General features: G+C 42.7%; 2 protein-coding genes and 1 pseudogene across 3 annotated transcripts; 2 read left to right on the forward strand and 1 right to left on the reverse strand.

Moving 5' to 3' along the window:
- Nucleotides 1-2,234: 2,234 nt before the first annotated feature.
- On the reverse strand, nucleotides 2,235-2,895 carry LOC311363297 (annotated as a pseudogene). Its single transcript has one exon. The product of its transcript is annotated as an uncharacterized misc_RNA (transcript).
- Nucleotides 2,896-6,807: 3,912 nt separating this feature from the next.
- Nucleotides 6,808-12,518, forward strand: LOC311363447 (bile salt-activated lipase-like; the record flags this gene model as incomplete). Its single annotated transcript, XM_084483395.1, has 11 exons — nucleotides 6,808-6,873; nucleotides 7,328-7,475; nucleotides 7,694-7,813; nucleotides 8,466-8,663; nucleotides 8,891-9,021; nucleotides 9,233-9,340; nucleotides 9,541-9,655; nucleotides 10,094-10,280; nucleotides 10,809-11,009; nucleotides 11,471-11,689; nucleotides 12,214-12,518. 11 exons carry the CDS (start codon nucleotides 6,808-6,810, stop codon nucleotides 12,386-12,388), a joined length of 1,668 nt encoding a protein of 555 aa, XP_084339521.1. The 3' UTR covers nucleotides 12,389-12,518.
- Nucleotides 12,519-13,442: 924 nt separating this feature from the next.
- Nucleotides 13,443-24,452, forward strand: LOC311363448 (bile salt-activated lipase-like; the record flags this gene model as incomplete). Its single annotated transcript, XM_084483396.1, has 11 exons — nucleotides 13,443-13,505; nucleotides 14,425-14,572; nucleotides 15,018-15,137; nucleotides 15,956-16,153; nucleotides 16,412-16,542; nucleotides 16,867-16,974; nucleotides 17,990-18,104; nucleotides 18,629-18,812; nucleotides 19,144-19,347; nucleotides 23,713-23,922; nucleotides 24,272-24,452. 11 exons carry the CDS (start codon nucleotides 13,443-13,445, stop codon nucleotides 24,450-24,452), a joined length of 1,662 nt encoding a protein of 553 aa, XP_084339522.1.
- Between the last annotated feature and the right edge of the window lie 835 nt (nucleotides 24,453-25,287).

Genomic DNA, 25,287 nt, shown 5'->3' on the forward strand with positions numbered 1-25,287 from the left:
CCTCTCTGACTTAGAAAAAAAAAGTCAGATAGCCGCGGCGCCGGCTGACCGGCAGACTTATAAAAAAAAAAAAAAAAAAAAAAAAAGAGAGAGAGAGACGCAGGCCAGCAGGCCAATCATAGGCCGGCGCTTCGGGAAACCTCCCGGTTCTCCCGATGGCCAGTCCGGGCCTGCCCACTACTATATTGTTAACTACAGTCATTTCACTGCTACCTGCTGCATACTAACCTGGGAACCAAACAAATCTGCGAGCTGATGTTTTATTTGCTCTGGCCTGTGTGTCTAGCCCCCCTCCTGTTCAGACACATTTCCAGCAGACCTGCACCAGCTTGGGCCAATCACAACTGTGTAGGCTATTTAATTCTCAAAAAAAATAAAATAAGCAGCTCACCTCAATAGTGTAATTGGTATTGATATACAGCAACACACAAAGTCAAAAACGTAACTTTAAGTGGACAAACAAGCAGGTGGTAGACCTGTGCTTTGCCATCAGTGGTGTAACATAACAACTGATAACGTGCTTCGTTATTTGTTGAGACTCAACTCTGAGAATAAGTCCACCTGCAAGGTCAGTTAACGTTTAATAAACATAATTCAAGGGAATGCTCTGGTGGTGGTGGTAGGGTGGGAGAAGGGTAGGGGTTGGTGATTGGTGTTGCTAACAGTCCTATATGCATCCTAGCTATAAGTTGGTATAGTCTTATGCATGCTTGATGATGTAACCTGAGGGGTAAAAGGGAAATAAATGAAAAATAAATAATGGATTTGATGATTAGATGCCAACGAATTGCAAAGGACATCTCCTATTTTATTGTAGGTCTGGCCGTACCTACTCCTACCTGTTCTCAGAGCCCAACCGCCTGGGCGGTCCGGCTAAGCCCTTGCCCAGCTGGATGGGAGCGGACCACACTGACGACCTGCAGTTTGTGTTTGGGAAGCCCTTCAGCAGTTTCCTGGGCTACTGGCCCAGCCACCGTAAACTCTCTGGCTACATGATCAACTTCAACTTCAACTTCAAAGCACTTTATTTGTCCCCAAGGGGCAATTTAAAAGGGCGCATTACAGTAGCTTCAGGACACAATCAGCAAACATAAGCAGCACGCATAAACATAAGCAGCAGGCATACTGCACAATCAACCAACATACACAATTCACAGACACACTGCACAATCACACAGCACACACCGCACCTTCAACACAAAGTAGTAGTTTTAAAGTTAAGGTTTTTAAAGTGCTTCCTTAGTGCTTCAAATAATAAAAATAATAAAAATAAAGTGCAAATAGAAGATTCTAACTTCTAACTAGATTCTAGATTCTAACCATATGTTCATGAGTCAGTAATCATTGACATTAATAAGATGGACAGCCCTCGAAATGAAGGTTGCCTTCTTCCTCTGTGTCCGGCAACCCGGACAGCGGAGTCTGCGTCCTGAGGGGAGCCACTCAAACTCAGGATACAGGATGTGAGAGGGGTCCTGAATAATCCTGCGTGCTACCATAACAGTCTGATGGTCACATAGGGCAGTGAGAGTTCGTACGGGGTGCCCAATAATTTTTGAGCAGATCTTAACCACGCGCAACAGGCGGTTTCTGTTTTGCAGGGTGATGGAGTGGAACCAGCTGGTGAAAGAGAAGGTTATTACATTTTCAATGAAAGCATAGTAGAATGTGGTGAGAATGTCTTGGTTAATGCCAAATGACTTCAGCTTCCTGATTAGGTATTGTCTCTGATGGCACTTTTTAAGGATTTCCTCTGTGTTGGAGGAAAACCTTAGCAGGTTGTCGAAGGCTGTTCCCAGGTATTTGTATACCTCCACTATCTCCACTGGCTCCTGCTGGACGATAGTGGTGACTGCCTCAGCCAACTGTCTCTGTTGGGGTGAAAAGGTCACAATCATGTCCTTGGTTTTGCTTATGTTAAGCTCAAGACAAGACTTTTCGCACCATACTATAAAGTCCTGCAGGGCTGAGCTGTGATGTTGTGTATGGCTGGGAAGCAGAGATAGGAGGACTGTGTCATCAGCAAATTTTACAAAGTGGCAATTTGGCTGGGTTGATCTGCAGTCATCAGTGTAGAGAATGAAGAGAAGAGGGGAGAAGACACAGCCTTGTGGAGAGCCAGTGGAGGTGAAGAGGGTGTCGGACAAGGTGTGGTTCACCAACACCCTCTGTGATCTGTTGGTGAGGAAGTCTATAGTAAGTCTATTCTTTTGTCATTCTGTGAGTCTATAAACTCACAGAATGAGTTGGTGGTTGAGGTGGAAGCGTGTGATGAGCTTCTCAGCCAAAATGTGTGGCTGCATTGTGTTGAATGCTGATGAGAAGTCTGCAAACAGAAGTCTGGCAGTGGTCTTGGGTATTTCCAGATGCTTATGGATGGTGTTTAAGATGAATATTTTTGCGTCATCGACACCCCTGCCAGCCTGGTAAGCAAACTGCAGTGGGTCCATCATCGAGCCAGTCGCCTTGGTGATGTGCTCCTTGATGATCCTCTCCATGGCCTTCATGACCAGGGAGGTGAGAGCCACCGGTCTAAGGTCATTCAGGACCTGAGCTGAGCTGAGCTGAGCTGCTGGTCAGAGAGCCCTGGAACAGATGCTGGAACACACCTCCCAGCTGCTCAGCACAGTGCCATAGGGTCCGCCCACAGATGTTGTCTGGCCCTGGAGCTGTGTTCTTTTTAGTCCTTTTGAGGGCTCTCACTACCTCTGATGTGTTGATGTTGAGGCCGGAGTCATCAGGTCTGAGAGTGGAGATGATTGATTCTAGCTGGGTGCTGTTGTCCTTTTCAAATCTGGTGTAGAAGGAGTTGAGGTCATTCGGGAGTGAAGTGAAGCTGCTTCCTGCTACCTGGATGGGTTTACGGCTGGTACAGACAGAGTTCACTGCTGCCATGTTCTTGATGCCCTGCCAAGCTGCACGGAGGTTCCCTTTTTCAAAGGTCTGCTCCACTTTGTTCTTGTATTTCAGCTTGGCAATCTTTATGGCTCGCTTGACCTCTCTATTTACCTCCTTCTTCTCTGCTTCAGAACCGGTAAAAAATATTCTCTTTCAGTATGTTTTTCTTATTCTGTATGTTTTTCAGATCCTTAGTCACCCAGGGTTTATTGTTAGGGAGGATTGTAACCTTCTTGGAGGGGAAAATATTGTCTACACAGAAAGTGATGTATGCTGAGACCGTATCCGCTTGCTCACTGATGTTGGTGGAGCAGGATGTGAGGGTATTCCAGTCTGTGGTTTCAAAACACCCTTGAAGCCTGTCAATACTGTCCGGTGTCCACTGTTTGATGTCCTTGGTGACTTTCTCTGTTCTCTTAACCACAGGTGTGTAGGCGGGAGCGAGCAGTATGCTGCTGTGGTCAGCAGAGCCTAGGGGAGGGACGGAGACGGCTCTGCAGGCGTCTGGGACTGACCCATAGCATTTGTCCAGTGTTTTCCCTAGACGGGTGGTGCAGTTGACATACTGGTAGAATCCTTTAAGTGACTTGTCTATTGAAGTCACCCATGATGAATTTGAGGGCGTCCGGAGATATCAGTTTGAGTCTGTTGAGCGTATTTCTTAAATTATCTGTATAGAGGATGCATTTGCTCTGGGGTGGATATAAACCAGAATGAAAAACAGTTGTGGGAATTCCCTGGGAAGGTAGAAGGGACGCAGGGAGACAGCCAAGTGTTCAATGTCAGGGTTGCACAGTTCTTCTCTGACAACAACTGTTTTGCACCAGCATGGGTTGATGTAGAGGCAGACACCACCGCCATGGTGCTTGCCAGTCAGTTCAGTATCACGGTCTAACCTTACAGGGGATCCAAAGCCATCTATGTGCGTGCTGTCATTGTTGTCACTCCCAGTTAGCCACGTTTCAGTGAAAGCAAGAATAGAAGCAGTCCGGTATTCATACATGTGAAAAACGTTAGCTTGCAGCTCATCAGTCTTGTTACGCAATGAGCGCACATTAGCAAGGATCACTGAGGGGAGTGCACAGTGCTTACTGCTATTTGGTGATTTTCCATCATTCGAATACCTTTATGCTGTATTGAAATGTTCCCCCAGAGTTCTCCTATTAATTACCCACATACACTACAAATTTCTTCGATGACTTTACAGAATTATTGTCTAGCATCTCCACAGACTAGTTATAACTGGTGACTTCAATTTTCATACTGATGATTTTAATGATAAGTGTGCAAAAAAACTTTTTACCATTTTACCAACTTTAATTTGAAAATTGTGAAAGTCATAGATGTCATTGCACCTTATAAGGTTAAAACGATTTCTGGAAAGCAAAAGGCACCTTGGAGAAAAGCTGCTTTTGTAACAGCCCAGAAAAAAGAATGCAGGAAGGCTGAATGCATATGGCGTAAAACAAAACTTCATATTCACCATGACATCTATAAAGAGAGCCTCTGTGCCTACAATTTAGACTTAAAAAGTGCTAGAGAAACATTTTTCTCCAATATCATTAAAACCAATACTAATAATGCCAAAACCCTATTTGCAACTGTTGACAGACTGACCAAGCCCCCAACACAAATTCCACCTGACCTTCATTCCACTCAGAAATGCAATGAGTTTGCAGCATTTTATACTGATAAAATGTAAGGCATCAGATGCGCCATCAATGTCTCCACTTAAACAAAAATGTTGGACTACCACCCTATTCAGGCAAAAGTAACATGGCAATGACATGCTTTAATGTCATAGACTCTAAAACTCTTGTGGAAACTGTGACACAACTGAAGCCATCCACCTGTTGCCTTGATACTTTACCTACCAACCACTTTAAGAATGTTTTTGACTGCCTAGCAATATACATATTGCAAATAGTTAACAACTCTCTCCAATCAGGCACTTTCCCAAAAGCCTTAAAAACTGCAGTTATCAAACCCCTTTTAAAAAAGCGGAGCCTAGATGCCTCTATTATTAACAACTACAGACCAATATCAAATCTACCCTTCATAAGTAAAATCATTGAGAAAGTTGTCCTCCAGCAACTTAGTGACTTCCTGGCATCAACTGGTTGCTATGACACCTTCCAATCCGGATTTCAACCCCTTCACAGCACCAAGACCGCCCTTATTAAAGTTGTAAACGACATCCGTCTTAACACAGACTCTGGCAAAATCTCAATACTAAAGCTACTAGACCTGCCTTTTGGACAGATTAGAAAACTGGGTGGTGCTTTCAGGCACAGTCTTAAATTGGTTTAGGTCCTACCTACAAAATAGGAACTACTTTGTTTCCATTGGCGACTTTGTTTCAGAATCAACAAACGTGACATGTGGAGTCCCACAAGGACATGTGGAGTCCCACAGGTTCGATCTTAGGACCCTCTCTATTCAACATCTACATGCTCCCACTAGGGAAAATCATGCAAAATAACAATATTGACCATCACTGCTATGCTGATGACACGCAAATCTATGTATCTCTCTCACCAAATGACTATCAGCCCATAGATCTGTTGTGCCAGTGCATTGAGCAAGTCAAAGACTGGATGTGCCGAAATTTCCTTCAACTAAATGAGGACAAAACCGAGATAATTGTATTTGGTGCTAAAACCGAAAGGCTTAAAGTTACCCAACACCATCACTCTCTGTCCCTGAAAACCTCAATCAAAGCCAGAAATCTAGGGGTTATCATGGATTCAGATTTACATTTCGACAGTCACATCAAATCAGTTACAAAATCTGCATATTATCACCTTAAAAACGTAGCAAGACTTAGAGGGCTCATGTCTACCGAAGACTTACAAACACTTGTACATGCCTTTATCACTAGCAAGCTTGATTACTGCAATGGTCTCCTTACAGGTCTCCCAAAAAAAAACTCTAAGGCATCTACAGCTTGTTCAGAATGCTGCTGCTAGAGTTCTAACAAAGACCAAAAAATGTGAACATATTACACCAATTCTTAAATCATTACATTGGCTCCCTGTATGTCAGAGAATTGATTTTAAAATCATGTTGCTAACCTATAAATCCCTACATGGTTTAGGGCCAAAATATTTAACTGATATGCTTCCACTACATAAGCCTTCTAGGCCACTAAGATCCTCTGAGACCAATCTGTTAATTATCCCCAGAGTCAACACGAAACATGGGGAAGCAGGATTTAGTTACTATGCAACAAATAGCTGGAATAAACTCCCTGAGGATTTAAGACTTGCCCCAACTCTGACAGCTTTTAAAACAAGACTGAAGACTTTTATGTTTGCTTTAGCTTTCTGCTAAATCTTAAATCTACAATGCTTCTATTTTTTTTTATTAGTAACTTTGCCTTTATTTTCTCACTTTCATTTTCTTTCTTTTTTACTTTGACTTTCTAAAATGTTTTTTTTTAAACGTTGCCTTTATTTTCTATCTATTTTACTTTTTACTTATCTATTATTTTCTTTTATTGTATGACAATGTTTATATGTGAAGCACTTTGAGTCTGCCTTCAGTGCCTTGTGTATGAAAAATGCTATATAATAATAATATTAATAATAATAAGTTGCCTTGCCTTGCCTTACTCAGCCTGAAAAATCCCAGAAGGGGGATGGGCTTTATGTTTATTTGCTCTTCTAACATGCTTACCTAGTCTAGCCTAGTTTAGCTGAGGCCACACCTATGACAAGTCTCTTATCTTACAGTGGAAAGGGCTTGTGACTATATTTAGAACAAATATCAGGTTTAAATGAGGACAATGCAAACGTGCCAAGATCAGGTCACATTGATGATCTGTCTGGCGCAGCCAGTGGGAGGGGTCTCTATTTTTTAATTGTATTTATACCCCTAATCCAGACCCGTCAGCCTCACTATTCAGACATGATGTGCTCACTGGGGCTTTTGGTGGCGATCGGTTGCTTTCTGGAGATGGCCTCTGCGGCTTCTGTGAGTTTTTTGTATATAATAATGATAATAGTAGTAATCAATGTTCAGCATATTTTTGTTTTACCAATTCTAATTTACTTTAAACTTTTAATTTGTGACTTTAAGTAAGACCTTAAGTACTATAGTTAAATTGATGTCTTTCAAATGATTTAATATTTCAAATATATCTTATCAAAACAAATTGTAAACGAAAATACTAGGTTATATTACGAAAACATATGTGAATACTATATTTGTATAAAGAAACTGAACCATAAACCAATATATATTTTAAAAAAAAGAGTACAATAAAATATATTTTTAAAGTTTTTAAAGTTTTGAAGAATGAAAATAAATTAAGTTATCAACAAAGTCAGTTATTTGAAAGATTAATCAATTTGGACGACTACGTTGTTTTCGAAATAAAAGTACATTATTAAGCGAGGTTCCTAACTGCCGTTTTCCTCCGTGGCAGCTGGGCATGGTGTACACCGAGGGAGGCATGGTGCAGGGCAAAAACATCCGGCTGGGATACAAACACCACATGGACATTTTCAAGGGAATTCCCTTCGCCGGTACGCCCGGAAGGTTCCAAAAACCCGAGCGACACCCTGGATGGGATGGTGGGTAAAAAATATTGAACTTTGGAATTCAGGGAGTTGTGTTGAAAATATGCATCTATTTGACGAGGGGTCAGCTAAAATTATTAATATAATTAATTCATTATTCAGTTTAAGCTGAGGTTGACGTTAGTTCCCCTCAGAATTTGAAATTGGAATTATTTTGTGTGTTCTCTTATTTTTCTGCATGTTTCTTACATTTAACCTTCATTCATTCCCAGGAATCCTTAAAGCCTTTGAATATCGGCCGAGGTGCCTTCAGTTGAACCTTATCATGACCTCCACCCGTGGTAGCGAGGACTGCCTTTATCTCAACATCTGGGTCCCTCATCGTCGCTCAGGTTAGCACTCATATTAGTAGAAGGGGATCCGTCACACGCGGCTATTTTCTAGTTGTTATGTTATTTTTAATCCAGGAAAGGCCGCCGAGACAGGATCGCTTTTAACTCACTTTATTTGGTAAAGGTTTTGGTCTGTTGTCTATCGTCTATGAAACAAAAGGAGAGGAATGTGTATATCTCGCGCGGAGCGTCTCTAAGCTTTATATCTAGGATACGCCACCCAAGAGATTCTGCTTCCCTGATAGCGGGGTCTGAGTTAAATAGGCAAGTAGGGGTGGGCGTGTTCTGTGGCTTTAAAAGCCCGCCCCCTGACGTTGCAGCCCTACCGTATGTGCTCGGTGCTGCTCCCTTGTTACTCTGTGAGAATATTACCTCTTAACTATTAAATGTGCTCGGTGCTGCTTTCTGTGGCTATGTGAGGATATTATGGCTGAAATATGTCACATAGTGTAATAGTACTGATGGACCATGGACACCATTGGTCCATTACGGTGATGCACATTCTGGACCAATGTAGAACTCATAGCCGAACGTGACGGCTTCCCTTTGAGTTGGCTCTTACTCAAGTTGTATTGTCTTTTCCAGGGGAAAATAAATTCTGAACTCTCGATGTGATGATTGATTTGCTTGATTTGCTCTCATTGTTTCTTAGTGTCCAGTAATCTCCCAGTCATGGTGTGGATCTACGGAGGGGCTTTCCTGGTGGGGGGCTCCATGGGGGCCAACTTCCTGAACAACTACCTGTACGATGGGCAGGAGATCGCGGACAGGGGGGACGTTATCGTGGTCACCCTCGGATACCGACTGGGGCCCCTGGGCTTCCTCAGCACTGGAGACTCAGACATTCCTGGTAAATGACCGTTAGTTAAGGGAATACATACATCAGTATGAAAAAACGTCACCGGTTTAATCAAATATGTTAAACTAGTCACATTACTAGTAACCTACAAGGTATCGCCATGCGGTGGCCCAAAGACCACATACAGTAACGGACATTCGTTCTGATGTTTTTTGCTATGTCAGCAATTATTCTCTGACCGAGTGAAAGACCTAATGGGGCCATGACGTTGTTCCCAGGTAACTACGGTCTGTGGGACCAGCATGCAGCCATCGCCTGGGTCAACAGAAACATCCGCTCCTTCGGAGGAGACCCCGATAACATCACTGTCTTCGGGGAGTCTGCTGGTGGAGCCAGCGTGAGCTTCCAGGTGAGGAAAGTTCCCCCCCCTCCAGCAGGACGTGTGACCAACTCTACAAACAAATCTCAAATACTACAAATCTTAAATACTAGGAGCTTCAGTTCTGTTAAACATGATCAGTGTTGCCCAAAGCATCCAGGGTTCTGAATTGTAAAATGTTTCTAACTTGTTGTCGGCTTTTGTGTTTGTGTGTGTGTGTGTGTGTCTGTACCACAACAAGACTCTCTCTCCCCACAGCAAAGGCCTGTTCAAGAGAGCTATCTCTCAGAGTGGCACGGCCCTGTGCCCCTGGGCCCTCAACAGGTCCCCGCGGAGGTTCGCAGAAGAGGTATTGATCAGAACTTCCTTCAAGTGCCTCGAAAGCACTGTATAAAATGCATTGATAAAACTATATTATTTATTATTAAGTGGACAGTTTCGAATAAATCCCACTTTTATTAAACATAATAATTTCTGATCAAGTTTTGGACCAATTGTCCTAACTGAAATGAATGCTGAGTTCTGTTGTTCATTCTCTCTTCTATCCAGATAGCTCTGAAAGTGAACTGCCCCACCGATGACAGGATGGCAGAATGTCTTAAGATGACCGACCCGGTGGCCATCACAATGGCAGGAACCATCCCATTCTCTAGCTCCCCTGATGGTAGGTCCATTAACAGAGCAGTAACCCCACCACCACCACCCCAGTAAACACTAAGCTTCTCAGAGATCAACCTTTTGGCTAGGGTGCAGGTGTGGTAGGATAGATCCGATCCACAGTTTACAAGCAAGACGCCTGATCAAAACATGCGGTCTGCAACATCAACCGAGATGGTGCACATTTTCCAGAGAAAAAAATAATTGAAAAGTAAATTGACGGAGGACTTTCATGCATCCAACTTTTTTGCGATAACTTGGCAGGAACTGAGTTTATTTCTTTACAACACATGGTTGAAGTGGACCACAGATACACTGTTCCACTCACAGTGGGTTGGATCTAGAATATCCCCTGAACAACTCCCTTCACCCACGCCTTAATGCACTCTGAATGTGCTCACTGTCTATCTGGTTAAAAGTGTGGTATTGTGTCTGTCTCCACCAGCCCCTGTGGTGATGAACCTGGTCATGGCAGCCACCATCGACGGAGACTTCATCCCTGTTGACCCAGTTAACTTGTTCCACAACACTGGTGATTTCGACTACATCGCTGGCGCGAATGATATGGACGGACACTTCTTCGCGGGATTGGACATGCCCTCCATCAACAGCCACCTGTTACACACGCCTGTGTAAGTTCTGGTCATTCATGTAAAAAAGGACAAATATTCCAAATCGCGAGCTGAATTCGCTGCTTGGTTGGCTCCTGATAGATCTTTATTTATTCAGCAGATATCTCGGGCCAGCTGCTCAGGGTTTTACTTTATCTTGCTGTTGTACTTGTTCATACTTGCATTTAAATTTTCTTGGTTTGGTTCCATACACCTGTTCATATCTGTACCTTTCCTGTGTTTCTGGGGCAGGTTTGCTTCAGCATTACTGACATTTTCTGGTTAATTAGTTAAGTGTTTTCATGCAAATTAAACAAACTATTACTATTACTACTACTATACCCTAATGATTTGCCTATTAATCATCTTATTAATCAACCAACATTGTTTACTTTGAAAAATCTGCAATTAATAAGTTTTAGACTTGCGCCCTAAAGCCTTAAAACTTTACTTGGACTTGCACACAAAGACCTAAAACCAGCTCTGTATGGCAAAGCACAGGTGGATGACGCGTGGATAATTTTGGAAACAACCCGTTTCTCTCCACAGGGCTGATGTGAAGAGACTCCTGGGCTCCTACACTAAGGAGAAAGGCACGGCCGGTATGGAGAGTGGCTTCCTCACCTACAGCGCCAACTGGGGATCAAACCCCAGCCAGGAGACCATCAAGAGTACTGTGGTGGCGATCGAGACAGACTTCATGTTTCTGATCCCCACCCAGGCGGCCCTCTATCTTCACGCCAATGCCACGTAAGAGAACATGCAAGCACATCCCATTAGATGGATGTCATTAAAATGTTTGTCTACGCCATCAAATTATTGTTTTACCACCTTATACTTGTATTTTACATTTCGCTTGTGTTTAAGGCCAGCTGGTTTGGCTATATCAATAAACTTGTCTTGTATTTTAAGTAAATGCTTTATGTACTGAAACAACTTCAAAGGTTCCTAACTGTTAGACATATTACTGTTATTGAAAGCGAAGGTAGAGCTAGCTAAGAGGCTAATAGTTAAAGCTATATGCGTGCGTGTGTGTGTGTATATATAGGAGTGTGTCCGACGTCGACTTTCTTTCATTATTAGAGACCGCTCGTCAGGGCTTTATTTATCTATTAGGCGCAATCAAGCTCTACCCTTTCTCAGTGTCCTCGTCTGTTGCCACGGTAACCATTCGTTCTCCTCCTCCTCCTCGCGGCTTCGTCCCACCAAAGCATCGGCAGAAGTGGCCGCACGTACTCCTACCTGTTCTCCCAGCCCAACCGCATGGGCGGTCTGGTGCTGCCCTACCCCAGCTGGATGGGAGCGGACCACGCCGACGACCTGCAGTACGTGTTCGGGAAGCCCTTCACCACGCCGCTGGCCTACTGGCCCAAATACCGATACGTCTCCCGGTACCTCATCTCCTACTGGACCAACTTTGCCAAGACTGGGTAAGGAAACAACCCGCTGAGCGACGAGGACCCAAGTCAAAGTTTCAAAAGTTTCAAGTTAGAGATAAACTTGAAAGAAAAATATATATATATATATATATATGTGTATACTTTTTTGAATACTAAGGACATTTAACTTTATTTATAAAATACACTTCATGTGTAAAAAATGTGATTTGCTTCACACAATCAAAAATACTGATCATATTATAAAATCAATAAAAACAATAAAATGCTATCCAATGTTATGTAATGGATTCAACTATGAATACAATAAAACGTAATATCTTAACTCTATTCTTATTTTGTATAAAATAGGTTGCTTTCAAGACAAGAATCCCCCTTTTCTTATCCATTGTATAAAAACAGAGCGCAGCTAACATATGCATCATCTATGCACCAACAGCCATTTTGGCTCTGAGTGTGTTTTATTTTCTCTGTACTGTGTCCATAGGCAGGGTCTATTCGTTTTTTTCATTGGAGACCTTTTTACGAGACTTTTAATGAATTCCAATCCCCCTCAGGGATCCCAACCGGGGCCTGGACGTGCCAGTGACCTGGCCCCGCTTCGACACTGAAAACCACCATTACCTGGAGATCAACTCCAAGATGAACCGCGACTACGTGAGGCAGAGGCTGCGGCTGCGCTACGTCCACTTCTGGGGCAGCGTTCTCCCCCAGCTGTCGCTGCCCCAATAGGATGGAGGAAGGCCTCCGGCGTCTACACGACAAATCAGCCATGAATCAAACATCAGCCATGAAGCGAACATCAGCCACGAATCAAACTCATCAAAACCATCCTCTTCAAATAAGTTCCTAATTAAAAAGCTAATAAATTATTACTATTTTTGCATTCATTTTGAGGCTTATTTTGAACATCGCTCCTCATCTAACACATAAATGTACGCGCAAAGTACGACACAGTCATGATTCTTCCACTAACATGAACACCCACTACTATATTGTTAACTACAGTCATTTCACTGCTACCTGCTGCATACTAACCTGGGAACCAGACAAATCTGCGAGCTGATGTTTTATTTGTTCTGGCCTGTGTGTCCAGCCCCCCCCTGTTCAGACACATTTCCAGCAGACCTGCACCAGCTTGGGCCAATCACAACTGTGTAGGCTATCTAATTCTCAGCGGGTTATGGAAGTATTGAACCATTTTCATAAACAACCAAGATGGCTTCCACTTATTTGTCACATATTCTGGCTCTGATTGGTTGTAGTTATTCTATCCAATCGTGTGCTGAGGCTTTATCTGTGTCTGTGGATATTTGGCAATCTAAACCCTTGGAATCAAAAATGAACAGGGAAAGTTTCAGACGCAAATTGGTCAATGGCAATGTCAAGCTCATAGAAGTAGTTCATCACAATTTCATGATATTTTGTATTATATCTGTGCAGTTTCTAAAGAACCGCCAACTGTCAGTAGAAACATATTTAAAAAGCAGCTCACATCAATAGTGTAATTGGTATTGATATACAGCAACAACAATATACAGCCATCAGTGGTGTGACATAACAACTGATAACGTGCTTCGTTATTTGTTGAGACTCAACTCTGAGAATAAGTCCACCTGCAAGGTCAGTTAACGTTTTATTACCTAGAAAGCTGTTCCAAACTCATGTAAAGAAATTTACATATGCTGCGGTGGGAGGAGAATGGGTGCTATAAGGTTGAGGACTACACAGGGGACTTAGAGAGCTTTGAGAGCTTATTCTCACTAGTTTCATCTGGACACTCACAATGGAGCCATTAGCCATTCTGTTGGCTGTTGGCCTGTTTCTTGGATCAACATCGGCAGCCTCGGTAAGTACCCCATAATTCACCCTGTAGTATACTTTATTTTATTTTATTATTATTATCAAAAAAAGACAACAAAAAAAACAACTATGGTATGCTAATAACCTCTGTGGTTTGGGTATTTGCCTCAAATCTTTTACCTTAAAAAATATGCCCCTTTAAAGTTTGGCAAATTGTTGTTTTTGGTTTGTGGTTGCACCTTATGTCTAAAAGGTCAACTGGAAATACTTTTTATGTATGAAAGTATATTATACACTTTTTGTACAACAGTTAGTACTAGGGTTAGGGTTAGTAATCTTATTGGATAAGTGAATTCCATGAGTGCTGATATAGATAACAGCTCTGGAACTTTTAGCAACGCAAGTATCACTCAGATTCACAGGTGTTTCTAATAACCGTTAATTACATTAACAATTCAAGCTTTAGACTCATTGGAGTCCCACATGCCCCAAAGCTACTGGGAACAGACTGTTATTTGAGTGGCTGCACAATGAATGGAAAAATACAGATGAATGTATCAGCACCTCTTTTATCGTCTTCGGCACTCGTACCTGCGACCGAATCACAACCGTGCTGATATCGCTTAAAAATATATTTTGTTCAGTATTTTCCTTCCCAAAGTTTTATTGGCACAGAACTGCATTTGGACAGAAAAATCCCAGGGTTGATTGAGCCATGGGTCGTTTATATCATGTTTAACATTAAAGGTATCTCCAGTGGAAAGTTACAAACATGTTTGAACAAAAGTTCAAACTTGTTTAAATAGCCTGTTTTTTGACCACTCGATTTTATATTGCACTTTATTTCAAATAAATGTTATCACTTACCATCGATACCAATGATGACCATCAACACCTTTCTGTTTACTGTTTGCACATATCGTAGTCGAGCTGTTCAGGACCCACCCTGCTGTCTTCTGTTCCAGCTAGGCGTCGTTCAAACAGAAGGGGGCAGTGTTCAGGGAACAAATGTCCGCCTTGGGCTTTTCCGCTCTATGGACGTTTTCAAAGGAATACCCTTTGCTGCCAAACCGGGAATCTTTGAGAAACCCAAGCCTCATCCTGGATGGACAAGTGCGTTCAATCTTATCCTGAAAAAACAATGTATAGGCATTAAATATAGTAGGCCTATATAAATGGTGAAATAATGTGCACTTTGAATTAAATGTTCTTCCCTGCCCTAGGCAGGCCTACTTGCTCTTAAATCCTGTAACAGCGTTACAATAACTACTTACAAAAGTTTGACGTATGTCATGAAAACTGTGGATTGTGGATTGAACCACATTTGAAATAATGATTCATTGTCCATTAGCGCTGGTAACATCACATAACGTTAGCAATACAAAATATGCTTATTATATACAGTATATAATAATACATTATTGTATAATATAGGATACTGAACCTGTAATAAGCATAGCACTGACATAATTCATAGTTATATGGTTCGCAAGTTTAGCTCTTTGACAGCATATAGCATTTCAGGTCTGCATTATCCTCTCCCACCTCACTCCTCCAGAGACCCTCAAAGCCACTAAGTTTGCCAAGCGTTGTCTCCAGAAGAGCATGCTGCAGACGTCATCGTTCGGGAGTGAAAACTGCTTGCATCTCAACATCTGGGTGCCTCAAGGCCTTTATGGTACAGTAAGAACTGATATACAACATATACAGTTATTATGAATACAATATCGAAAACTGTATTTTTATAATATGAATATTTTTATATGCAGGCCTATGTCTATATGTCTGGATTTTATTCCAGTAATTAAAGCAATAAACATCAACCAAATAATATAAATAATGTATTTGTATGGTATTTATCATCTATTCAGTCCAATTGCTATAGATACACACACACGCCGTAAAACTTCAATTAAACGCCGAGTCCCTTTTACTGGCCGGGTGTGGCTACACGTTTAGACCAATAAACGCCGGGTCTCAATTAGACGCCGGGTCAGTTTTTTCTAGAGGTTGGCGATAACGCACCAATAAGCTGGATGGCAACCGCAAGAACAAGAAGAAGCTTGTAGCGCCAGTGTTCTGCCCTCTATCCCCAGCGCCTTGCCAGGGTCGCATAACAGCATCAGACAGACGTATTTCCGAGCATTACCAACTTTTGCCAGTAGATGGCATCAGTGGACAAAAAGGAAAATCGAAAGGAATTAAACACCTGTCCCAAATATTACTCATTCGTCAAATTGGAGCAAGAAGTGCTGCTGTAATACCAGCTGATGACTCCTTGGCCGCCTAAGCATGGTTACAGTAGTAACTGTGTATAACGTGACCTCTGGCACGCATCACTGGTGTTGGGGTTGTCCATGACACTGGCATGGGCATCGCGGCAGAGCCTGCTTGCTCCCCTTTTTTAAATACTAGCGTCACCTTTTCAATAACGCTAACCCCTTTGAAACAAAAACTGTACATGACCGTGAACATTGAGCCTCCCCTCCCCCACAGTCTCCTCTAACCTGCCTGTGATGGTCTGGTTCTATGGGGGCGGTTTCGTGGTGGGGGGCTCCATGGGCCCCAACTTCCTCGACAACTACCTGTACAGCGGGCAGGAGATCGCCGACAGGGGGGACGTGATCGTGGTGTCGGTCGGCTACCGTCTGGGAACTCTGGGCTTCCTCAGCTCGGGGGATTCTCAACTACCCGGTATGGCCCAATGTTAAACACCCATATAGTAAGGGTGAATGTAATTTCATGTCTTTTAAATGACTTGAACGTAATTTGATAGTGAAGAGAACAATTTAATATGATTGCAATGTAGAAATGCATTTACAGATAGGAGGAGTATCCCGTTAATGTACACCGTTTACAGGGTTAACCGCGGAAAAAACTATGCATTTTTACTTTGAAATGAAGTTTGGCAGCTGCTAATGATAATGCTAATGTTTTTTTTTGCGTGATAAGGTAACTACGGTCTGTGGGACCAGCATGCGGCCATCGCCTGGGTCCACAGGAACATCCGGTCCTTCGGAGGAGACCCCGACAACGTCACCCTCTTCGGGGAGTCTGCTGGTGGAGCCAGTGTGAGCTACCAGGTGAGGGGGACGGGTCGGTCCATGGATGTCAACAAATAACCGAGTACCTTTACTCCAAAAGTACCATATTTAACAACGTTATATGGGGCCTCTTTTTTTTTTACCACCAAGTGTGAAGTTGATGATCAATTACAATAAAATAAATCTCCCCAAGTGAAATCACACATGACTCCCAGTCACATGAATCAGCTTGTATCAGTTGCCCCTTTGAGAGGACCTCATACTTGTATAGTCTCCTGAATAAAGGTTTAAGATAAAAAGAAACTTTTAATAAAAGTACAAAAAGTCACTTCTTTATGAAATGTAAATGCATTTGCTTTACAGACTCTCACGCCGTACAACAAAGGGCTGTTCAAAAGGGCGATCTCTCAGAGTGGGGTTGCCATGTGCCCTTGGGCAATAAGCAGACACCCTCGCAATGTAACAGAAGAGGTATGTTTATGTATGCAGTAAGTTCATATGTGTTACATATATACACCGTATATATCTGTCATTGAATCAATTCTAACACACAGGCTATTCTATTTTATCACATTTTTATGTTACACAATTGATTTTAAAGTAGCAACTTAATTACTTTGTTCAAAGTTTGGCGTTTTAAGTTTTTACCAATCTCCACAGAGGGTAACATGGTATTTGACAAAATTTAGACAAAAAATCTGTGACCTTTGACGTAATTTGGTTATTAATCCACCGACGATGCTTCTCACATATCTCCTGATGTACAATCTTGGTCGCTTCTTCCTTTGATGCCTTCCTAGTTTCCCCAATGGCAAAGGGGCTAATGGGGGTGAGCTGGAGACCTGGTGTCTCTTTTATATGAAAGAAGGACATGTACTGTACGATTAACAATTTGGTGGCTCCAGTTCCTACAGGAATGGGGAAATGGTCATTGGGGGGTCATCTGAAGATAGGGTTATTGTCGTGGGCCTGGAAGGACCTGGGAGTATGCAGAAGACATGTGGTTTTATAAATATAAAAGAGGACATTAAGGACCAAGAGAAATATCTATTTGGGGTCTCTGAGGAAGAGACGTAGCAGAGGAAGAGCAGATAAACACTTCTCCACACATGTTTGCAGATCTCAGTGACGGCAGAAGCAAGAGTCATGTGTAAAAAGCCAATTGAGAGGCCTGCAAGAGTTTCAACTGACGTCTTGTCTGTATATCCAGCTGTTGCATAATACTGCTGTCTGAATATCTATGTACACAATTACAGATAGGTCTACTCATTCACAGATCTATGTTTTATACATTTACAAATTGTATTTACAAAAAACGGACTGAGATACTTTTGCCAATCACATATTTCTAAATCATTCTGCTACAATAATGGCCCCATTAGGGAGTTGAATAATAACTCATGGGTCATAGGTCATAGGTCAGATTTGTGCAACAAAGTCACCAGGTCTCTAACTGCTCCTTATACCTGACCAACTGAACTCATAGGTGGCTGTGAAGGTTGGGTGTCCCACAGATGACAAAATGGTCGCCTGCTTGAAAACCGTTAGCGCTAAGAAGATAGTGATGGCTGCTCCCCTTTTCGTAAATGGCACCCCAGATAGTGAGTATTCCAATGGCCGGCTGTGTTCGCTGTGTGCTACACTTTGGTTTCCCCATACATTGCTCTGAAAAGAATGGGACTGGAGAACATAATAAGGGATGGATCAGTGGTTCTACAACAGTAACATTAAGAAAAATATATCACTATGTAACTTAAAGTTTTATTGACTTCAAATGTCCCTCCCTGTTTTCCCAAGACCTTTTCCCACATAGTGTAGAATGTTGGTGTTGAAGGTGGTGAAAAAAATACTGTCCATAGGCTACCAACAGTTTAGAAATAAGCTGAATTCTAACAATAGTAATGCATTGTCTGCATTGTCTCCATAATATTTATAATTTCATCATCTTATACTTTTATTTTACATTTCTGTTTTAAAGGAATATCTCTTATTGTCTTTCAATGATTGTCCTTTTAATGTCTTCTGTACAATGGACTTCCTGCTCATGTAAAGCCCCATGAATGGTCTTTGTGTTAGAAGGTTGCTTACATGTTTAAAAGCCCCTTGGCCTCCCTTGCCCTATCAGAGCCGGCGCTGAATGGCATGGTCCTGTCTCCGGTGGTGGACGGAGACTTCATCCCGGAGGACCCGGTCCGTCTGTTCCACAACGCGGCGGACATTGACTACCTGGCCGGGGTGAACGACATGGACGCACACCTCTTCACCTCCAAGGACATCCCCGCCATCGCCAATAAGGGAAACATCTCTGTGTAAGAAAACGTTTAGCCAACCCCTGTCCTGCACTCAAAGTCAATATAAAATACCCGTTAGACAACTGTATATAAGTATTTCGGTAGTGTCCTATGAAACTACATGTTTGTATCTTAGGAGTATCTTAGTATCTTAAAAATAGAAATAGTTGTATTGCACAAGCAAGTTTCTAAGCAGAACAATACTTTACAAAGTGCAGTATATTTCAAGTCTAAATTCCCCACAAGCTCTAGAAACAACGACATACATAAGGAGCCTTTATTAAAAGAGGCAGTTCAGCTGTGTCTTCATACTGTGTGAAACGGAACTGGGTCTCTGGCCTGGTTACAGGGACGATGTTCGTGCGTTCCTGCGGTTCTACACCAAGGAAAAGGGTCAGGCGGGTCTGGACGCGGGCTGGGCTGAATACACCTCCCAGTGGGGCCCCAGCCCTAGCCAGGACCAGGTGAAGATCACTGCTGTCGACATTGGCACAGACAACTACTTCCTGGTGCCCGTACAGACGGCCATCTACCTTCATGCAGCAGCGGCCAAGTGAGACCAATGGGCCTTATTATTCACCTTGCGGACATCCTCAAAGATGCTTTACAGAGACAGGAATATACGTACGTCATACATGCACAACATACATACAGACAGACAGACTGACGGCCGACATACAGGAGTCCCCAAAGAGTTGTCAAACTATTAAAATGGTGATGTCATGTTAACTCAAGGATGTCATTCAAACTTAGCATGGAGCTCATGTTTGTTGACTTAGTATGTAGCCTGCTGTGATACACGCTACGGTAAATGATATTGGGGATAATAATAATAATTAAAGCTGCAAGCAGCATTTTACAGCATTTTACAACCAGACCCCTCTCGTGGCTGTTGGGGACCAAAGTTCCAACTGCTCAAGTAAAATGAAGTTGATTGACAAAACAACATGGCCACCAGAGGCTCAAAATCATCCAAAATTAACTTAATGCCAAAAAGCAAGGTTAACTTAAAGCAATCATCATCATCATTGTATCTATATCGGGCTATAGGGAGCGCTATAACAATTAACTGAAAATCCTACGCTCAATGTTAGGTGACTAAAGGCGGGGTTAACTTGAGTCAATCATCACACAAACTTGGTGTACTTAAAGAAGCATAGGTCAAGGTTAACCTGGCTAAACCCATATGGTTCATCCATATATGGATGAGGCTGAGGCTATTCCATAACTGTCAGTTATGTTATTTTTAAGGTGTGGAAATGAAATGGTTCCAAGGGACGGTTGATGGTAGCTTCCAAACAAGTACCTTTACATTCCACCTATGGTTTAATTAGCCAAAGGTATTTCTTCAGGATTCCTGATGGACAGGTTGGTTGCTCTTAGTAAGCAGAGAACCATTCTGCCTCAACCATTGCCAATTTAGCCCACAATGATATCTTTTCGCTTAAACCCTAAACCATGTAGGGATTTATAGGTTAGCAACATGATTTTAAAATCAATTCTCTGACATACAGGGAGCCAATGTAATGATTTAAGAATTGGAGTAATATGTTCACATTTTTTGGTCTTTGTTAGAACTCTAGCAGCAGCATTCTGAACAAGCTGTAGTTGCCTTAGAGTTTTTTTTGGGAGACCTGTAAGGAGACCATTGCAGTAATCAAGCTTGCTAGTGATAAAGGCATGTACAAGTGTTTGTAAGTCTTCGGTAGACATGAGCCCTCTAAGTTTTGCTACGTTTTTAAGGTGATAATATGCAGATTTTGTAACTGATTTGATGTGACTGTCGAAATGTAAATCTGAATCCATGATAACCCCTAGATTTCTGGCTTTGATTGAGGTTTTCAGGGACAGAGAGTGAAGGTGTTGGGTAACTTTAAGCCTTTCGGTTTTAGCACCAAATACAATTATCTCGGTTTTGTCCTCATTTAGTTGAAGGAAATTTTGGCACATCCAGTCTTTGACTTGCTCAATGCACTGGCACAACAGATCTATGGGCTGATAGTCAATTGGTGATAGAGATACATAGATTTGCGTGTCATCAGCATAGCAGTGATGGTCAATATTGTTATTTTGCATGATTTGCCCTAGCATGTAGATGTTGAATAGAGAGGGTCCTAAGATCGAACCTTGTGGGACTCCACATGTCACGTTTGTTGATTCTGAAACAAAGTCGCCAATGGAAACAAAGTAGTTCCTATTTTGTAGGTAGGACCTAAACCAATTTAAAACTGTGCCTGAAAGCCCCACCCAGTTTTCTAATCTGTCCAAAAGTATTGTATGGTCTACAGTGTCGAATGCAGCACTGAGGTCTAGTAGCATTAGTATTGAGATTTTGCCAGAGTCTGTGTTAAGACGGATGTAGTTTACAACTTTAATAAGGGCGGTCTCAGTGCTGTGAAGGGGTCGAAATCCGGATTGGAAGGTGTCATAGCAACCAGTTGATGCCAGGAATTCACTAAGTTGCTGGAGGACAACTTTCTCAATGATTTTACTTATGAAGGGTAGATTTGATATTGGTCTGTAGTTGTTAATAATAGAGGCATCTAGGCTCCGCTTTTTTAGCAGTTAGCAGTGCGTTTCCCTTTGTTTACTCTCTTAGTGATTACAGCAGGAATGCAAAAGTTGCCATGTTTTGATGTAGGCAACCTTGGGTTCAACAGATTATGCAAAACTTCCTTTGTGCTGTGTCTACGGCTGAACCCTTTTTTGTCTCAGTAATAATCAGGACTACTATCAGTACAGGGAGGGGGGGGCTGGGGCGCCCTCCGCTTGGGTGTTATCAGACTGGGGTCATGACATGGGGATGGTATCATTGACGCAGATGCAAGTTTGATGCCAACATTTCTCAGTTTCTTAAATTCATCTGGAAAATCATAAAGGGAGGAGACAGTGGAACTGGAGTTGTCGTTGTGGCTATGGGAGAGATGAGGCTGGTGGTCATCATCAATGGGGGACAGCTGGAGGTCATCATCGATGGGTGAGTGCTGGAGGTCATCGTCGATGGGGGAGTGCAGAGGAGGGGGGTGGCCGTTCCTCGCCAAGCCAGCATCAGCAAAGGGGGGAGGCATGGTGTCGATGGTGTCGGGCAGGCTGTTGTCTCTCTTCAAGGTCTGTGGTCTGTCTGCTATCTGTGTGTCAGATAGTGGGACAGTAGATGTGTGGGGGAGGCTGTAGTCTCGCTTCTTCTCATGGTGGGAGAGTGGGTTAGCAGTGGGTTAACAGTTTTGAGCCTAACCTGTTTGGGTGTAGGCCATCTGCTCTGAAAAGATATTTGCGCCCCCAGAACAAGTTGAAATTGTCAACAAAGCCCCTTCCTCTTTCATTGCAGACTCTTGAAAGCCATGTATTCAGTGCAAGTAGATGACTGAATCTGTTTATTCCCCTGTCAACGGCTGGTATGGGTCCACTGATGAATGACCTAACGTGTAATTTGTCCAGTGTGTCCAATAGTTCAGTGAAATCCCTCTTCAGAAGTTCTGACTGTTCTCTTCGAATATCATTAAGTCTGTAAGGTTTTCCAATATAATTGTGGTTAGTTTCTGGTTGACATCACTAACCATCACATCTGGGAAGTATTGTGTTTTGATCTTCTTACCGGTTATATCCTTTATGGTTGAGTCTCCTACAATCAGAGTGTCTGGTTCATCTGCTTTCTGTGAGATGGGCCCTTGTTGGCTTGAAGTGGCGGTCGCAGACGCATGCACAGCTCGACTCCGTGGTGACTGGTTCTTGTTCCGTCTCTGTCCCCACCGTCCGTCCGGACGCATCCTGGGGCTCAGGGGTGCACGGGTGGCAGATGCATGCGCAGCTGGCCTCTCTGGCGACAGGGTCATGGTCGGTCTCTGTCCACACCATCCGTCTGGACGCATCTCGGGGCTTAGGGGTGCATGGGTGGCAGGCGCGTTCGTGGACTCCTGGAGTGGCAGGAACCGGTTCTTCATCGGCATGGTAAACTTCAGCGATTGGCTAATCCGGCTGATTTTAGCTTTGGGAATCTTAGCATTTGGCGTTGAGTGAACTTGTTGATTCACTTTGGAATGTTGTTTGGGCTTAGCGCCGACTCTGTGCCAATGAGAGGCAGTTGGAATTGTCTCTCTCTTGTCCAGCTTCGGGAAGGATACAGTATAGCTTTGATCATCCTGTTGTGGATTTGTCTGAGCTAGCTCAGCAAACTCACCCATCGGCACTGTATCCTGGAGACGTCCTTTGCATTTTTCTAATGCTGCTAGCCTCGTTTCAAATAAAGCCACTGTCTGTTGCAGTTTGGTGCAGTCTGTGCATTTCCCAGTCTCTGTGCCTGCGACATCCGAGTACAGAGGCATGTTGGCGATAGGAAAGTCCAAGGCTTTTGCTGCGGTCTGATCCAGTAGTCAAAATGCCAAAAAGTATTGTTGAATCGAGCAATTGAGGTTGACGGAAACAAACTATATATTCTTAAGTATTATGATCATGAAATAAAATAAAATAAAGTAGACCTGAACGATGAATTAAGTACTTTTTGCCACTGTCTAGCGGAGCTTCGGGAAACACAACCTTCGGGAAACACAACCCCAGTAGGCCTCAAGTTCTGATATTTTTTAGCTAAATTTCCCCATCGTCTTGAACGAATGAATTACGTGACTTTCTATTTACATCTCCTAAAGATAATCATGCATATAGTTTATCTCCTCATTTATCAGTCCCTTAAGTTTATATCCTTCAAAATGTTTTAATAGTGACTCTTTATGGGATGTTTTGATGGTTTTTCAAAGTGTCTTTGAGTACTTAGAAACCACAATATATAAATACAATTTATTAGTAGTAGTATTATTATGAGTATTTATTATTAATATATGGAACCCATAGGCAGAGCCCTATCTCAAAACCCCAACCTGATACCTTGCACAACCTCATAACCCCTGGTAATGTCCACACCCAGGTCTGGACGCACCTACTCCTACCTGCTATCAGAGCCCAGCTTGATGAGTGGTCCAGGGAGACCCTACCACAACTGGGTTGGGGCGGACCACGCTGACGACCTGCAGTACGTGTTCGGGAAGCCCTACACCACCCCCAAGGCTTACGGGGACGCCCAGAGAGACCTCTCAGGCTACTTCATCTCCTTCTGGACCAACTTTGCTCGTACCGGGTAAGACCCCACCACACGCAACAACGCTCTGTATTCACCGTGACATGCTTTGGGTCGGAACATGTGCGCAACTATTTCACAGTAACAATGGCTTCCCACTTCTGTTGTATCTCATGACATGTTATGATATTCTTTTAAATTAATACAGTAAAGATAGTCCATACATTAATTGTCTCAATGTAAAAACAATTCCACATTTTAAGTCAATGATCAATCCAAGTGATTTGTTGAAGCGTTTATGTGAATCGAAGTGGGTACACATACGTGCTTTTATATACATATATATAAAATACACATGTGTATCTTTGTGTCAATGCTTCTATTCATTTATTTTTCTGTATTTTCACAGTGATCCCAACGTGGGAAAGAGCAAGGTGCCTGTGACCTGGCCGAAGTTCACCTGTTCAGAACAGAAATACCTGGAGATCAACTCCAAGATGGACAGAACCTATGTGGGCCAGAAGATGAGGAGTCGCTTCGTTCACTTCTGGACCAACACGCTGCCAAACCTCCCATCTGTTAAATACTGATCTTTGTGAATGTGAGATGTCTCTAGTGGAATTATTATATTATTTGGTAATGTAACGTAATACAGACTAAAAAGCTTTATAATAAAATACTACTGGTTGTACCAATACATTTGAAGCCCTCGAGTGTGTCTTCAATGTAAGTATGCAGCGTAACGATGTTGGCTATATACGATCAGTGCGCTAGAACAGTTGCTCCCAACCTTTGAGTGAAGGTGTAGACCACTACATTCATTTGTCATCCAGACCTTTCGCGGACCACCACCTCTAACGGTAAGAAATATAGATAAAAAGTAATGCAGGAAGGCTATGGCTAGTGGGAAACAGTGAGCAACGCTGCGTATGCTCCCAGTGTGTTAATTCAGCAAAACAAACCATCACAATACAACATTGTAAACATTACTATGGAAAACGGAATCTATGGAATCCACTGTCAGCACTATTTTTTAAATAATATGCCATAAAACTACTACTGAACAATATGCATGATGCATTCATTTTTAAATCTATATTATAGTTTTTATTATTGTGAAAGGTCTACTTCAAGAACGAAATACAACGTAGGCTACACCTGCAGTAAACCTTCCCAGGCCTACCCCAGCAGGTTTAGCACCACTGCGCTAAAACATCCCGCCTATGATATCAAAGTTGCCATGGTACTTCTCACACGCCTGGGCGGTAGGTGGGTGTGGCTAAATCTTAGAGTCTGCTGTCTTGTTTCCAAGACGCCCTGTAGTTTATGCTTGCCAAATGCCACTCCCTGCCGAGAAACCATGACAGAACTGTCATACACGTGTTGTGGTACAACGCCACCCCTCGAGTTAAAACCCCTAGATGC

This window comes from Micromesistius poutassou (assembly GCF_964030765.1).
Source record: "Micromesistius poutassou genome assembly, chromosome: 18".
In the NCBI taxonomy this organism is placed as follows: domain Eukaryota; kingdom Metazoa; phylum Chordata; class Actinopteri; order Gadiformes; family Gadidae; genus Micromesistius; species Micromesistius poutassou.